The sequence below is a fragment of the Xiphophorus couchianus genome, chromosome 1, assembly GCF_001444195.1.
Source record: "Xiphophorus couchianus chromosome 1, X_couchianus-1.0, whole genome shotgun sequence".
Classification (NCBI taxonomy): domain Eukaryota; kingdom Metazoa; phylum Chordata; class Actinopteri; order Cyprinodontiformes; family Poeciliidae; genus Xiphophorus; species Xiphophorus couchianus.
Window position 1 is genome coordinate 9,651,584 of NC_040228.1, and position 17,402 is coordinate 9,668,985.

At 38.2% G+C, this 17,402-nt stretch overlaps 2 protein-coding genes across 3 annotated transcripts; one reads left to right on the forward strand and one right to left on the reverse strand.

Annotated features, from left to right (window-relative positions):
- Positions 1 to 9,363: 9,363 nt before the first annotated feature.
- On the forward strand, positions 9,364 to 11,816 carry selenok (selenoprotein K). 2 transcript variants are annotated; one of them, XM_028021660.1, is made up of 5 exons: positions 9,364 to 9,518; positions 9,957 to 10,047; positions 10,738 to 10,812; positions 11,040 to 11,135; positions 11,364 to 11,816. In XM_028021660.1, the coding sequence occupies exons 1-5, from the start codon at positions 9,500 to 9,502 to the stop codon at positions 11,365 to 11,367; spliced, it is 285 nt and encodes a 94-aa protein (XP_027877461.1). In that variant the 5' UTR covers positions 9,364 to 9,499; the 3' UTR covers positions 11,368 to 11,816. The 2 variants fall into 2 exon arrangements, with proteins under 2 accessions (XP_027877461.1, XP_027877470.1); XM_028021669.1 differs by lacking the exon at positions 11,364 to 11,816 and having other exon boundaries at positions 9,376 to 9,518; positions 11,040 to 11,139.
- Positions 11,817 to 11,918: 102 nt separating this feature from the next.
- actr8 (actin related protein 8) lies at positions 11,919 to 16,720 on the reverse strand. Its single transcript, XM_028021649.1, has 13 exons — positions 16,440 to 16,720; positions 15,690 to 15,860; positions 15,489 to 15,599; positions 15,242 to 15,346; positions 14,947 to 15,120; positions 14,617 to 14,710; positions 14,089 to 14,221; positions 13,836 to 13,989; positions 13,576 to 13,671; positions 13,354 to 13,494; positions 12,937 to 13,249; positions 12,583 to 12,746; positions 11,919 to 12,292 (listed from the first exon to the last, which is right to left on the reverse strand). Exons 1-13 carry the CDS (start codon positions 16,572 to 16,574, stop codon positions 12,149 to 12,151), a joined length of 1,935 nt encoding a protein of 644 aa, XP_027877450.1. The 5' UTR covers positions 16,575 to 16,720; the 3' UTR covers positions 11,919 to 12,148.
- Between the last annotated feature and the right edge of the window lie 682 nt (positions 16,721 to 17,402).

Below are 17,402 nucleotides of genomic sequence, written 5' to 3' on the forward strand. Positions count from 1 at the left end.
TACAAAGAATCTAACTCTCTTGTCTTTCCTGTGTTTGTTTAATTTGTCTTTAATAGGTATTTAGACCTGACAATAATAATACCAAAACACGTGCATAGTGGGTCTTTGTTTCCTATGTCTTCCAGACTTCACAGTTTCAGGAGACAAAATAATAAATTAAATTGTATTTTTTTCATGTTCTGATAAGAATGGAACATCAATAATGAAATAAAGTTCTTGGACTTGAAAGTTCAAGAATTTTATAAATGTGGAAGAAAATAAATAAACAATTAATAATAAACTCATTTTTAAAAAGTATTATACTTTTAGGTATTCTTACTTCAAAAGCAAATCTAAAACAATGTAAAGAATACCAATACATCCATATCAGGCTGTATCTTTAAATTTACATCAAAATCTCACACCTTCATTTTTGTGAGATGTGACCAACTCTGATCCTGACAGTTTTTAATATCTAGAAACTGATTCTGTCCTCATTTTCTCCTTCCATCTTGAAATGGTTGTACACTCCTCCCTATAACCTGACATGGATTTAGCAGCTTTTGAAACATTATAAATGAAACATTAATAAACATTCTGAAGTCAAATGCTGCCACAAGACAAAATGTTGTGCTTCAATTGTTGCCTTTGTCTTCTATGACTGTTTTTTTGTGTTTTTATGATGTAAAGCACTTTGAACTGCCTTGTTGTTGAAATGTGCTACACAAATAAACTTGATTGATTGATAGTTTTCAGCAGGTTGTTTTCCTCTCAGAAAAAAAAGACAGCACTCTTATTTTTATGGAAAGAGAGATCATGGTTCATGATAAGTATCAATAAAATTATAGTATTAGAAAATACTGAGACAATAAATCCCTACTGATGTGTTAATCATTTCATAAGTAAATCACTACAATGATTTACTTATGAAATGATTTATTTACAATAAGTAAATAAGTTACCAGTTCAGACACTTTTTTATTACAGTTTAGATTGTGGTGATTTTATTCTTTTGCATTGAGCTTGTATGCATTTGTAGATTGTGTAACATTGCCTTGTCCTCTATAATCCTATGTCCTGTTTTATTACTTGAGAAGAATTATCAGACAAAACTGTAGCAAGTTTTACAATCAATGAATAAAAATTTAATTTTAATTAAGTATGGAGTGCAAATGTAAGGTAAGTTGTGCCCATCTTTATAGTGATTATTGTGTTCATGATATTCTATTTGAAAGGTTTATTTCTTCACAAGGTTCCAGCTTTGTCTCAGACTACCTGTGGTTAACACTAGATTTGGTGTGAATTTTATACATGACTGCCTCATAAGTTTTAGATAAATCAGTGAAATATTTGTAAGCTACTAGTTCAGTGGCTAATTAAGACACAAACCACTTTATTTTATGTCTGGAATTTACAGGGTACATGTAGTTTTATAGTAGAGACACTTCACTGCAGATATTTAGACAAACCACATCCACAATAGAATAGAATAGAATAGAATAGAAGTACTTTATTCATCCCAGCAGGGAAATTACTTCGCAGTTACAGCATAGAGACAAGACACAATAACAACTACCACTGAGTAGCAATTGTAGACAAAATAAAAATAAAAATAAAATATAACATGCTGTTAATATAAAAAGCAACTTAGAGCAGTCCTTGCAAAGATTCAAAAATGCAGATACAGTATGTATATGTAAATATATGTACAGCAAGTGTGCCACAGTGCAGTTGTGCAAAATTGGACTGATTTGTGCAGAACAGTGATTTAGCTTTTATTGTACAGTGAGATGGCATGTGGCAGGAAGGATTTCCTGTATCTGTCCCTACGACAGCGGAGCTGGAGCAGCCTATGTGAGAAGGTGCTCCGCTGTCTGTCCACTATGTGGTGGAGAGGGTGCTGATTATTGTCCATAATAGACAGAACCTTCTTCAATGTCCTCCTCTCCACCACAGTTTCCAGGGACTCCAGCCTTAGTCCCAGTACAGAGCCAGCTTTCCTGATGATTTTGTCTAGTCTATCAGAGTCGCTGGCTCTGATGCTGCTTCCCCAACACACAGCAGCAAAGAAGAGGCACCGGCAACAACACTGTAAAAGGTCTCCAGCATCTTGCTGCACACATTGAAGGATCTCAGCTTCCTTAAAAAATAGAGTCTGCTCATCCACCTTCTTGCACACAGCGTCAGTGTTAGATGCCCAGTCCAGTCTGTTGCCGATTACAAGATAAAAACAATTTGTCCTCCCTTCAATTTGAAAGGCACATTCACATTTTTTATTGTGCTCATTACCACTTCCAGCTTTTTTGTAGACATGACATTGCATGTTTTGGTTTTACTTTCACACTGAAGCTTATATCCATTTTTTAGCTTCAATATTTCAATATAATCTATTTATTTTTGCTTCGATTTAATGCTAGACTAAAACCCATTCAGTTTCCTAAGTACAAAAACAGAATACTGCATCTTTCTTGGTCTTAAGATTGTTTTTCTCAATGTTGCATATTGGAGTTAGTTGTGTGTTTGAAAGTATCTCTTTCTTTATCATTAATAAGTTTTAACAAATCTCACAAATTATTTTTTCAATTAGTAAAGTAACATAAAGCAAAAACACAACATAGAAAACATGTGCTCTTAATGTAAAATAATACAGCATACACTGACATAAGTTATTAAAACAAGAGCTAAAATTAAAAGGGCTTGCATTTATTTAAAAAATGCAGATAAAAATTATATTTCACACAAAGTTACAGAGCCTTTCTGAAACCAGAAACCTGCAAAAAGCTCATTTGTGAATTTTGCATAGAAGGTGTGAATCAGACTCAGCCCTCCAGAAGACACATTAAAATAACTCAGCGTACCAACCTTCCAGTCAAGCAATACTGCTATTTTTTGGCACGGTTTAATCCTAACATTGAGTCGATCTGTTCCATGTAAGGCAATGCATTCAGTCTTGGAACATAGCAAACTCCAGGACCAGTCATTGCAGCCCAGACCACCAGTGCTGTCCCATTTTCTACCCACAGTTTTATACGCCACTGCAGTGCCAACCTTGCCTGTCCATTCCACTTCCCAGTAGGAGATGCATTTTAGGCTCTCCTCACAAAGTACTTGGGTCCTCTTAAATCTGCCCTCATTTTCTTGTTGTGAAACCCCATTACTAATATTGAGTATAGTTTTTGCTTCTTTCTTGTTTTCAGACAGAAGAAGCCGTCTGCCTGCGGTTTTTCCATCAAGTTTTAGCTCTGCAGCATCTGACAAAAATAAAAAAATTTAATTATTAGTCACTGAAGAGCAAATTGAACAAAACATCAAATAAAATCAAGATAAGTCAGGAAGATTGTTGAAAACATATGAAGGTCTGTAAAAAAAAATAAAGCTAAAATTGTGGTGTAGCTGCAGTTGTCAGGTTGTTGGACTGAAAGTGAAACTCTCCTTGCATTTCTTACTTCTATATAATTCTCTGGCCAGTTTATTATATCTACAGGATATCTGAGAGCTGCTTGGGATCATGTTAGTCTTAGACTTTGTTCTTGGAATTAATCTGGCTTTTTCTGCATCAGTAACAGGGTTGGAGTTTGTTACATCTAAATCTAAAAGGATTTGAAGTCATGTCTTGGGTCTAAGAACTGTCTTGATTTGGACTTTTAAATTGGATTAGAAATCTTTTAGAGAATAGACTTACATTTCATCATCCCAGGCTTTAACTGATGTGGTCCATTATAGTCAAAGCTGTTAATAAAAAAAGAAGAAGAAAAAAGAAACACTCGGGGTGTGACAAATGATGCAAATGATGAAAGGTGGAAGTTTTCCACTGACTGGTACATTTTTGCAGGCGATAGAAATCCATATCTACAAGAGTAGCTCCTCCCAGAGCTGCTTATAATCTATATAATCTGAGATTTCACAGATTATCTCACTGCTTTACTGTCACGACATGCCGACAGTTTTAACAAAAATGTTGGAAACATTTGTATGTGTGACCCAGCTTTAAAGAGTTGTGTTGGTTATTCAGGAAGAGGGTATAAAAAGATGTGTAAAGACTGTGCATTAAATTGCTTAGGCTCATGTTAAAGGCAGAAAAATAATTGAATGAATTAATTTTGCTCTCATTGTTTCACGTCACAAAAACCTGGCATTTTTTACTGAGTATTTAAACTGTTGGGACCCACAGTAATTCAGTTTTAAACTACTGTATGTCGTTTAACACACCCCATCTGAACTGCTTTGTTTTGCATACCTTTCACTGCCCTCCTTCCGTCTCTGTCATCGCTGCACAGTAAGTTCTCAGCTTCCAGCACCTCCTCCTTTCTAGCGTCAAGACTGAGCGACAACCATCAGAAGAGCAGCGACTGCAGTGAAACAGGACAGCTGAGTGGCGCCACAGAGATATGTGCTTCATCTTCCGCATGAAAGCTATTAATGTCTCACTAAAATACATTGAAGCTCTTAATGTCAGTTTTTGTTTTTTGTTGTTTTTTTTAACGAAAAACCTAATTTCTTTTTTAGATCTTCATGTATCATTGTAGACTGTTAATAAAAAAAAATGTTTAGGAAAATAATTTCTATATTTTTAACTCCTCATCTTTACATTTTCAAGCAAATCTCAAAATGAAAAAACTAAAATTAATTTGAGTCTTACAATTAACATTTACAACTGGCCTCTTTGTCCTTCAAATCGAATTTGAGGTTAATTTTTTCCGTTAATGGATCCATGCTGGCTCTGCAAGTAGAAATGTGATCAGTTTGACAGCGCTCATAGTTCTTACTGTACATGATTCCTTCAATCAATCAATCAAATTTTATTTGTATAGCACATTTCAGCAGCAAGGCATTTCAAAGTGCTTTACATCATATCAAACACAGAAACACAATGCAACATAGAATCAACAATCAAAATAGGACATTAAGTCAGGTCCATCAATAAATTTGTAATTGATTACGTTTCAAATACAATCCTAAACAGGTGGGTTTTTAGTCGAGTTTGCATCCATAAAAGGTTTACCTGTTACACTCTTACTGTGTTATATGGAACAAAATACCTATTGCTATTTTTATTCCCACTCACAATCACACAGTTTAAAACAATGTAGACAGCATTTTAATGGGCTTCTGGCACGAGGCTCCGTACTCCTCGTTCACAGAATTTCGAGCAGGGACTCCGCCGTCCCTCACGCTCCCGTCCCTCCCTTCATGCTACTGCTGGTTCTAATGTCCCTTACTCTTTGCAGTTGATGCATTTTTGCACGTCTGCGTGAGTGCTTCTGCTGCAGCTGATGTCTCTAGGCGTCTGAAAGTGACTGAGGTGTTTCTTGCGGAAGAATTTCACCTCTGAACCCCAAAGAAACCCTCTGCCCATTCATCATGAAGAATCAGGAACACACACTCATTCAAACATACAGTCAGGAGAAAAGAGACCAGAGGGAACATGTGGGAATGAATACACTTCATTTAGGTTTTCCACCATGATTCATGAGATCATGATGCGAATCAGTCTCCTAGAGCCTGAACCTTTGACCCCTGCAGCTGGAAGCAGCACATTTGGTTCTTGTTCTGAGTGATTATGTCTGAACAGTCTTTTCTTCCTTCACAGTACTCCGTATCCTCAAATCTTCCTCGTCACCCCCTAAAATTTTCCTCAAACATTACAAGAATGTTGCTGTATCTGACATATGTCTTTCACTATGTGAATTATCTCCTTCTTAAAACAACCAATCAGAAATTATGCTAAGAAATCCCATTTTTCCCTTTTCTTAGTTTGTCCGGTTGCCTTCCCTGATCAAAGTTTGTTTAGTTTCTATCATTGCCCACCTTATATCCTCAACACACAGCTGGGGTTCCGGTGATTGTTGTTTTCCTCCTCTAAATTAGAGGTGCCATGATGACTGAATTTAGATAACAGGTTTCAAACCAAAGTGATCAAAGGCGGCAGCTTTTAGACGCGTCTCTGCTTCAGCACACCTGAATCAAATAATAAGGTAATCAGCAGGAATCTGTAGACCACAAGAAGCTGCAAACTGTGGCTGGTAAGTGAACATTTCCATCTATTTATAATTACAGTCAGTACTTAAATACCAAACCACTAAAAATATTCAAATTCTCAGCAATGGATGTCCACGCTGAGGCTCCATATCTGTAGACACGGCTAATGTCACTGAGGACGAGTGATCGCTTCAGGAGGAGGAAACTTAAAGGCCCTTTGTGTGATTGAAGAACTCTGATGTCTGGACTGCATTTGGCCAAATTCTGTAACTTTTTTTTTCTTTTTTGTGGAATATACTTTGACATAATAACAAGTGAGTTCTGGGGGGGGGGGGTTGTGTGAGGTGTTAGAACCACCACTGTGTAGATTATATATGCTCTGTTGGTAAGAGACTGAAGGGATAAGACAGATGAGGGAGACAGAGAGTGTGTGAACTTCATGTTAATCATGTGAAGTGATGAGAGCGTTGAAAGTTTTTATTGTGAAAGAGCTGGCCCACTTTTTTTGAAAAGTCAGAGTGTGAAAAATACCTGACCCCGCTACTTAAAACTAATGGACTCATCCATTAAAGCCTTGTGAAAACACAGCCTAAGTGGAGGAGCATTAACTTCAGAGCAGGTTGGAATGCAGGGGTGTGTGTGTTTGCGTGTGTGTGTGTGTGTGTGTGTGTGTGTGTGTGTGTGTGTGTGTTTGAGCAGCAACTGATTGTCAAAGTGATAGATGAGTGTTTGTGTATTGTATGTGTACAGTCATGAGTGAAGGCCTGTGTGTGGATGGGTAAGGCTGTGTGTCTTTGGAGTTCAGTGTGTGGCAAAAAGATGAATTAGCCCACAAGTTATTCAGTTATTTCCTGTTTTAATAAATCAGAGAGCAGTGTGGGGTCTTTCACAGGCCCACTGTGGAGCTACTGCACTCGCATACAAACACTCACAGCGACATCAGTTGCTGTGGACAGCAAGAAAAGTCTTTCAGTTCACATGTTACTTATTTAAATTAAACATTTGAACCACAATTTATTATTTGGGCAACATGGAATGTCATGAAAAAAAAGTTGAAAACCAGCCAAAGTAGAAAAGAAGCACAAAGACTAAAAAAAATAACTTGAAAATTAAATGTGATTGGCAATAAAAACAAGGGAAACAATTGATCCCTTCTTATTTTCTCTTTAGAGTACTTAAATTACCTATAAGAGGAATTATGTAAGAATAAACTCATCATTTTAATTTGTGTTCTTCATGATCTTCCTGACCCTGGATGTTCTCCAGGACTCCTCTGTTTCTCACCCCTCCTGGGTTTGTACAACCTTTGCTACAGATGTGGGAGTCATTGGTTAAAACCACAACAGTTGCGAGATGTGGAGAGGAGCAACTGCAGGCCTAAAATCCCATGGATTTTACAGCTTAATTAAATGTTATCATAAGTGACTGTGGTAATAAGGAGAAGAACCACTAAACAAATGCCAGAACCCGAACTGTAGACACGAGAGTTTGCTTTGGAACAGATTTGAGCTTAATGAGAAGCACACTCTGGTTGAAATTGTGTTTTTCAGTCTTCAGATTAATTATATATAATTGCAGGTCATGCTTCTCTGTGGAGATGGATATCTGGTGCAGAATTTAGCTTTATGTGTGAGTTGGAATGTGATGGTCAAACAATCTGTGCTTATTTAAAGCAGAGCAACATCTGTGGCCTTCGATGACCTTTGGTTGATGTGATCCAGCCTTGTTGGCTTGTGTTTTACCACTGTGTCAGTAGGACTTTGGAAAATAGCTCTTGTCTTAAGTATTTTAAAATCTATGAACTAAACATTGGCATGGAAAATTTTGCATGGATGTTACTGTTATTTATTTTCTTTTCTTTTTTTTCCAAAACAGAATTATACCAAAGGTTACAGACAGATTAGCATGAAACTTTTACCAGAGGTGGGACACGGCCCAACGTATATCTGGAGGTTGGCCCAGATCCGGAGTTCAGATCATTTTATTAACTTATGTATTTATTTTTCTACTGCCTTTGTTATCCATTGTCCTTAACCTTAAAGGAAAACCAAATCGAATAAAATCTTGAGCTTTTTCGAAAATAAAACTTGGGCAATGGAAAGTTCTAACTGATAAGGGATTCTAAATGCCTTTTTATGAAGGATTTCTACTTTTTTGCTTTAAGATGTGTATCAGTGCATTGCTGCTTTGTGTATCACTTAAACAGTATGTTCTGTGTTTGAATCAAGAATCATTTAGGACCAACCATAGGAGCCTCATTCAGGATGGATAAATAAAAAACTGAAGAATATATTTTTACCCTGAAGTCAGTTACACATAGAAAGCAGGGTACAAAAATACTAATAAATAAGGAGAAGAGTGCTCCACCCCTTTCTTGGCCTCATGTCCCTTTTCGTTTTCTGAAAGTGATGCCTCAGTCTGAGATGATGATCAAAACACTAAAATGCTGAGCTGTCAGTCTGGCATTACGCACATCAAAGAGAAAATATATCCAAGATGTGGAGTTGTTTCTTTTAGATTTATTCTTTCCCAAAGAGATTTCTGGAGAAGTCTGAAGAGGTCACAGAGTTCTTCTAAAATATAAGCACAGCTTGTTATTTTCATTAGTTTGTTATTTCAAAGCTGGACACTTTGGACAAAACATAAAATTCTCTTCAAAATTTATGATTTTTAAGTCGATCAAGCAGTGAATTGGTGCAGTGAATATTTGTACCTGTTTACAGTATCTGCTGCCCTCTCGTGGATGAAAGAGGAAACATTTGCAGACTGTCACAAGAAACGGGATTGGTAATTTTACTGTGTTTAATGTTTCTCCCGGTGCCTATGCTGAAAGGAAACGCCAGAATGCTCTTTCACAAAAAACCAAAAACACCCTCAGTCTGGAGTGGAGACCAGCCCTCATGTTGATTAGTGAGTGCTACCAAAATAACCACGGCACCATTCAGATGCACCATTAATTTAAAGTATTATAGTGTGTTGAATATGTTCCTATGAATGTTTTGCTGCCTGCACTTACAACCTAGAAGGAAATATGTATATGAGAATTACTTACTATTTAATTCGGCATTAGGAATGACTGTGTATGTGAAAGTGGAAGAGGTAACAGATTTAACATTTAAGAATAGCACTGTCCACAACAAGGCTCATTTGATGCAGCTACTATGTATCTAAAGTGTTCTGACCAAATGTGTCACAATTAGTCAAGCAAGTGAGCCAGGGACTTAAAGGGCAAAGCACTGTGATGAAGAAAGCTGGCCCTGTTCTGTAAGAATATAAAAATAATAAATATATATATAAGAAAATCAAGAATATAACAGACAACCGTGAGCATCTTCTTCAATAGATCGTATACAACAGAGCTTCTTCTTTCAGAAAAATTGTGTAATAAGATGGAGAACACTTTTTGTTCTGCATAAGCTCCTCCCTTGCCGCTGGTGAAGGTTTTCCAACCGCCTAGTGCGACGTTGAACAGAAAGGAGCAGACCCGGAAGCACAACGCTAACCGTAAACACAGCTGTAAGGCTGTTTTGCCTTCTGAAAGATGGTGTACGTGTCCAACGGTGAGTGGATTGTACTTTCTTCACCACTCTTTTGTTAAAATAGAAGGATATGTGCAGCTTTGTATTGAAATCAAAATGTATAAGGACATTTTGAAGGTTACGTAAAGGTTTGTTTTGGGACCATTCAGCTATTATTAGCTGTGTAGTTCGTTAGCTTAGCCTGGCTGAGTTAGCTTAGCAGCTGTCAACTGACAACATGTTTGTATCTTTTATGTCACTTTCACATAATGAACCTCAAAATAACAAGAATTAAAAGACGTGTTGTGATTTTGCGTCTGTCATACTCCAAGTTCATTTTATGTAGAAAACACTTTAAGAGAAGTCAAGTTAGTGAGCTCCTCAGAGGCAGATAAAAGAGTAGTGAACATTTGCTGTTTTTGATCAACAGTAATATTAAACTGTTTTTGTTTCATACTTTATTCTTTGTGTCACCTTCAGGCCAGGTCCTGGACAGCAGGTCCCAGTCCCCCTGGAGCCTGTCGTTCCTGACTGATATGTTCTGGGGGGCTGTGGAGTTCATCAGCCTCTTGTGAGTTAACCAGTCCAGAGATTTGAGAAGTTTGAGATTATGTGAGAGTGATGTCTATCAGGTGTTTATTGGTGTTAATTTGTTTACAGCTAATAAAACTTAAGATTTTGTTTCTCAGAAAAATTTAACATTTTGAAAACACCAAATGCTATGTATCTTGAAACGGCAGATATAAGATGCAGAAGGTCATGTTCAAAGAACCTGGTTTTTTTTTAGAGTGCTGTATTCAGGGATATAGATAGAAAATTTGGTGGAAGAAAAAAGTGTCATTAACAGAACTTATTTTCTGCATTTGGCATTTCTGTCAGAAATTAATTTTTTATTTGGCTGTATGTCCAGGAGAACATATTTTCACTAGTGTTTTTTCTTTAGATGCAAGTCATAGCCATGAAAGTGCTTGAAATGCATCAATATGTGTTTATTGCAGGCAAATACTTTTTGAGGTTAAACTAGTCTGTTGAGTTATGTACATAAATTAACTTTTTATATTTCGTGGGGATGCCCCTGTAAATGTAAAGATGAAATCTGGCCTTGTTCTTTCCAGTCGGTTATACCAAGTTGGTGCAGTATTGTCTTAATGAGGCATATACTGATATCAAAATCTGTATAACACAGGTGTTATGTTATAAGCAACTATCATACAAAGGTGTTATTTCATGCAGTCTGTTCTGACTTTTTGTTTTCTGACAGTTTTAGGACAATACTTCACCCTGACTTGTCAAAGAAAGGAAATGTGGCTTCATCACGCTTCAGTGATGGCAGAGGGTAAGTCCCAGTAGTACTGTCATCTCACCACTGAAGCATGGAAACTGAGAATGGAACATCTGAGAATAGCTCTGCCACAAGAGAGGGGATTGCCAACATTTATTAAGCCAGTTATTACTTTTCATTTGAAATGCTTTGAAACCTTACTAATTTACTATATACATGCAGAGATTGTGTTGATCACTTTTACACCCATGGATTTATGTCACATATACTTGATTCTGCAGACCTCCAGGTCCTCCTGGTGGCAGAAGGCGGATGGGTCGAATAACTCACGGAGCGGGTCCCAACCCTCCACCAATGGGTGGAGGAGGATGAGGAAGGTGAGTAACAGTTTTTTTCCTTAATAAAACTCAACACAATTGATGGTTAATTTGTACATTAATTTATGGAGTTTGTTGCTCTCTTTGCTTATTCATTAAGTTCTGGTAGCCACTGCAGAAATAAGTTGCTTTTAGCCTAGTGGAGTTTAATGTCCACTGTCTCCAAAAAACCTACGTGACATTTTAAGGAATATAAATAACGTCGTTCTGTACATTTCTTCACTTTAGGTAAACGCCTGCACATACAGTGTGGGCGTGGGGCCCAGCACAGTGTCTGTCCTCTGAGAGCACACAGACGGTAACGGCACCGTGCTGAAGCCCTTCTCCATCAGCTGCCACTGCTGCTAGCAGTTTCTTGACGCCTTTCTGGGAATACCTACACATAGGAGCCGGATTGGTCGATTCAGCAGCTGTCTGCATCCCTCCTTCCTGCTTATGTTTTTCCTCTGCTTCTGTCCTTCCAGGTCACATCAATGTCTTACTCATTTAGGTTCTGGTCATCCTCTGGAATCACCATCATTTAGTTTCTTTCTTTTACTTTGTGTTTAAATAAATGATCTATACTGAGACCAAAACACACAAATGGCGTAAACTGTATAAAGCAAGGACGATTGTTTCTATTGTTTTGACTAAGATTTTACAATGTAGTTATTTTGTGAGTGGAAAAATAAAATAAATAAATAAAGTTAAAATAGTTACGAGTTGTCATGTAGACACAAAGAGTGAAAACATTTTTGCCCAGATGAGGTAAATTAAGAAATGATTTTCTTCCAAATGCAGTTATCATTTTTCTTCAAATGAGGGACAGAGTTTATTTACACTTCCTGCATTAAAATGGGAAAACAGGAATCTTTACAGAACAATGAAAACTCTATAAAAGACATTATACATCCTGGGTTATAAACATCAACCAGAGCAACTATACATACCAAATGATATTCAATTTGTCCCTTTCCTTGTCTGCCTTCTCATGTATAAACGGTGCGTTTTAGCTTCAGGACCTCGGTTGGGTTTCACCAGACGAATGCAGCTCTTTCTCGGAGCATTCTGACACCGAAGCGCTGCCACTCTCTCTGGTGAATCCACATCTCCTGCGTGGTGTCCAGGCACGCAAGCACTGCTCCGCCCTTCCATGAAATCAGCCTGGGGTCCATGTCCTTCGGCACAAACACACCAGTATATATAATATGCCATGAAACATGTTATATATTTCAGCAGCACTTCATAAAGTTTGTAAAGCATTAAGTAAAAACAAAAGTCCATTTTTGTACCATTATCTATTAAAATTTCAAGCAATAACTTAAAGTAGATATAGAATTTTAATAAGTTTAGAACAATCTATAATTATGACTGAATTTATCAGTGAATCATGGTTTGATAAGCACTTCAATGGAACTTTTAGGGTAAAGTAGAAAAAAGAAAAAAAGCTACATGTGGAGGTTATTACCTTTGGTCGTGTGATGACTTCCACGTTATCGACCAGCCTTCTGAAGGACGGCGGCATCTTGTTGATGATGCGATGAAGCAGGAATTCCTGAGCTCCGTGAAACATGAGCCCCCCTCCCACCACCAGGATGGAGCTGTACATCTTCCGTTTGGTTTCGTCCGACGCTTCAGTCACAAAAATAAAAGCTTTCATTGCCTCTGGGGTATACTTTTTATATTCTATTTCAAGATGTTTTAAATGGTTTCCCTACATCACTTATTTATGTTTTGTGATCTCGTTCTACTCCCTTATTATTCAATCTTTCTACTAAAACATGTCATTCGCTTCATTTCACTCCTGCCACCACTTTCTTACCACAGCAGTCGATGCTATGCAGGATAGCCTTGTCCAGGCCCAAAGCCTTGCTCTCGAACTGGCTAATGATGGCCGTCTTCCTGGAGAGGTGAGTGGACAGCGACTCTTCCACCTCTCCTGGACTCATCAGACACTCGCCCTGGCTTGGCCCCAGCTCCATTTCTCCAAGCATCCCTCCTCCTGCTGCGCTCCCGCTCCCACAGCCTCTGGGCATGTCGGACATCTCCCCCATCCTCCCCTGACAGCTCAGGTCACCATCCAAACCTCCGCCTGGCCTGGAAACGGCCTTACGCTCAGCTGCAGATTTAGAGGACTGTTGGGGAAGGAAAAAATAAAAATCATACAATAAATAAAAGAACCAGCAATTACTTATCTGAATAAATATAATTTCAACCAGTGTGTGGTAATGTGCGTTACCTGCTCCCCTTTGCTCTGTGTGGAGAGCAGGTAGTGTTCATCATGGGGATCTTCTGAGTTGCCTTGGGAACGGTGCTGTAGCGATGTCATTTTCTGACCAACGATGCCGAATGTGCTTGGGTAGAACAGACCCATTGGCGCCTACAGAGGACACCGACATGTTTTTCATGGCAAAATTACAGACTCATTCATCAACTTCTTATAACTGCTTTAAACTTGTACCTGTAATTTTTCATCCCCGAGTCGAATTTGGTATAAAAGAGCCGGGGCTTCTGGGAAACGTGTCTGAAATTCATGATCCTGTAACCCTGATATGTCCTGTTACGAACAGACAAAGATTATTTTGAAAATGACTTCAAAATCCTCCATTAAAAAAGCTCAAGATAACAGACAGTACCATTTAAAAAGGAGACCCTGGAAGAAGAAACCGTTTCCCTCAAACTCTTAATCACTCATAAATACTCCTTTCAACTAACACAGACCTGATCCAGATGACAGAATGTCTCCTTTAGATGCTGCAAGAGCTGACAGTCCAGCCTGTTGGTCAGCTGGCAGTCTCTATAGGGAAACCCTGCCCTCTGCAGGAGCCAGAAGAAAGTGCGGGTCACGTCTGAACCGCCATAGGCCAAACAAAGCCTGCGGAGTGGAGGAGCAAACACACACGCACGCATGAAATGCAAGAAATCAACTATTTTCTGTTGTTTATAAGTTTGTCATTTGCAGCACTTCCCCCACCTTGAGTTTCGATGGGACACTCCATCCTCAACACAGCAGATGCTGGTCTTCTGATCGCCCACATCCACGACACAAGCGCTGCTCAACCCGCTGCCGAATGTAGCGCACACCGACTCCTGGTGCACAATGATGGCTGCAAATTACACATATTTTCACTCCATAAAGCAGAAACTATGAAGCAATGAACAGTTTATTAACATGTGTGCCTTGAGATAATACTCATACCTTTTCATATTTTGTCGCAGTTTTGTAAAAAATAAACAAATAAAAATATCAAGAATGGGTTAAAGGGAACAGAATTCTATATTTGAAAAGCTCATCAAAACATACCCAAAAAGATTTGGTTAAAATTAAAATTTAGAAAAACCAACACAGTTTTTCCTGTCTTCACAGCTCTGTACTGCTTTGTATTGGTCGACTACACCAAATTCTAACAAGGCAACAGATTGTGTGACTGCAATGTGTCAATATGAAAAGGATTAAGGAGTGTGAAGACATTTGCAACAGTAAATGCCCGGTGGTCAATACCTGAAAAGCCCATGTTATGTAGCAATATGTTGACAATTTCCTTTACATGCTGTCTGTTGTAGATGTCGGGGACCAACAGGATGCATCTGTAATACTAGAAGTCATGAACAAATGAAAAACAAAATCAAATGCTGATGTAGCAAAAGGAAGTTTTTCATCCCACTTTGCAAGGTTCATTGAGGTTAAAGCTTCTTACATTGAAGAACTACAGCAAAAATGGTACAAATTCCATCAATAGAAACCTTTCCTTATCAAATTTTCATGTATTTTTTTCTAGTGTGAAAAGAATGCAAAGAAGAAAGGCATAAAGAGCTGAAATGAGAGTTTCACCTTCAACTCTTTTAGGGGAATCTCCAGATGCTTCTGAATGACGTAACTCCACAGCGTCTCCAGATCGGCCAGCACTGCGGTCAGAGACCCTCCAGAGCCAGAATGCACATTGAGCTGACCTCTGATCACAGGCCAGTGGAGGTTGTAACAGTCTGATGGATTCACATACAGAGCCTGTAACAAAACATGATCAAGATGGCTGAACAATAAATAAACCACCGATAATGGTTTGATAATGTGAATTTATCAAACATTATACAGACACTGCATATTGTTTTTTTTGTGTCTATTTTACCTCCTCTCCCACCAGATAATTGGGATGGTGGCTTGTGTTTGTCCACTTCACTCTTGAACTGCTGTCTAGAACTGCTGGACGGATCTGACAGTTATAAGCCCTGGCCTGAAAACACAGACAGGAAGCTGAATCAAGTGACCGCCTCCCCAAACACCACATAATACAACCAACCCGTGTTGCTACGGCATCAATAGCCATTTCAAAACTTCCACCATTTCCGCACCGGTTGTACCTTTTGTAAACAAACCTGTTCGGCAGACACAGGAGTCCTTCTCACGCCGTTGGACATCTTCTTGGACCAGATGGCCTGGTCCACCATTTTCAGTCCATTCTGCCTCTGCTCGCTGCTCTCTGCCTTCTGTTGGCCATGAAGACAAATCGATCATATCAAAAACAGCCAGGTACGACAGGTGGGCGTTAGAATCATACCGGTTTAATGGTGACTTACATTCAGACCGTCTCTCAGCAGCCAAGCATCTTCATGCCTGGCCTGTCCACCCTGCTTATGTCGCCGCGCGATTACGTGAGGGATAATGACAGGAAGGGTATCTGTGGCTCGGCCAATGCGAAGCGTTCTTGATCCAGGGTGGATCACAATGACAAAATTGCTCTGTATTTGCTATGAGACATAAAGGTCATACATTTTAATGTAAAATATAAACAATTCATGGTTGTGCACACAAAACATTATTAGAAAAGTCACAAAGTCTCTGGTGCTTCATGGTCAGAAATCCATCCTAGCACATGTTGTATAACATATAGCTCAGTGTTACAGCATTAAATAAGATTTCATTTGCCACTTATGGAAAAACAAGGACATTTAAAATTATAAGTGTTCAGGGAATTTATTTTAAGTTTTAAAAACACTATTTACTTTTTTTTTAAAGAAAATCTAAATTTGTTTGGATGACAGTGTTCTTCAGGACAAAGTTCTGAAGAGCTATCTACATTTAAATCAGATGTCAAAACACACATTCACCTTTCTTTTCTTTTAATTTTATTCTTAAACTAAGCTTTTACACACAACCCAAAACCAGAACAAAAAATAAATAAATACAGCTATTGTATTATAGCGTATAAAAATAAATTGTTTTCAAAATGAAAAGTTATTTTTACTACTTAATAAAAGAAAACCAAACAGATAAAGTTTAGTGAAGTAAAATATTTTGATGACATAAAAAGAAATAAAGATAAATACTTCCTGAGCGGCTTCAGGGATCGCTGCAGGAGCGATGGGTCTCTTCACTCCGCGCTGCTGCTCCTTCTCTTTCTCCTTGTCCCGCTCCTTTTCCTTCTCCTTCCCGCTGTCCTGCTCTTTCTCGGCCTGCGTCATGGTCACGTTTTACATTTTAGGAAAAATGTATCTGGAAAAAGATAGACTGGTGTTTCACAAAGCGACTCAATATGTAACAACAAATTTCCAGTCTCGCCTCGGTCAGTGTAGGTTTTACTTCCGTGTTTTATCACGTGACTCTTCTTCTTCGCGGGGAGTTTTAGTGGTCACAGAGTTGCATTATCGCCATCAACTGGTAGAAAGCGTTGATTGCGATGACAGTTCTGCAAAAAGTGATGCACTTACCATTGGTTTTACTCTGATTACCATTTTCTGGAGCCTTCCTGTAATTCTCTGAGCTTTAAATTTGGAAAGTAAAAGTGGGACGCCTTATTCAACTGCATCCTTCATGTATTCTGTTCATTTATTTTTGTAACAGAATACAAAATACAACAAAAAAAGTCTAAACTCTATTAAATAGTCGTTTTCTTAAAATGTTTGTCAGTATGGTGGTACTTTGAAAGTAAATACTGAGGTTGTTTGAAAAGGTTTGAAAATCATTGGATCAACCCAAACAAGCTAAACAATACCAAGAAGAAACATAAAACATAAAAATATCTATCACTTGGTGACAAATAATGGAACATTATCCAGTGACATATATATGTCTGCTTCAACCTTTTTATATCTTATGTTCTCTGCTTTTTCCAACACTCATGCACTATGTTTTCTGAAACACAAAAACAAACTTTTTTTTTGTCTTCCTCTTATGGTTTTGATATTTTCTTCAGCTTTCCTTTGAAGATATGAATCTATACTAGTGTCTTACATTTCCTTTTGTCTGTCTTTTGTGCAGTTTCATTTCCGGTCTCTCTGGTACCCAAGCAA

Coding starts and splice junctions, on each gene's coding strand:
- actr8 (XM_028021649.1), bottom strand. CDS start 16,574: ATGACGCAGGCCGAGAAAGAGCAGGACAGCGGGAAGGAGAAGGAAAAG. Junction 13,672..13,835: donor CATTCTGTCATCTGGATCAG/GTCTGTGTTAGT, acceptor TGTTCGTAACAG/GACATATCAGGGTTACAGGA. Junction 13,250..13,353: donor CACAGAGCAAAGGGGAGCAG/GTAACGCACATT, acceptor CTTCCCCAACAG/TCCTCTAAATCTGCAGCTGA.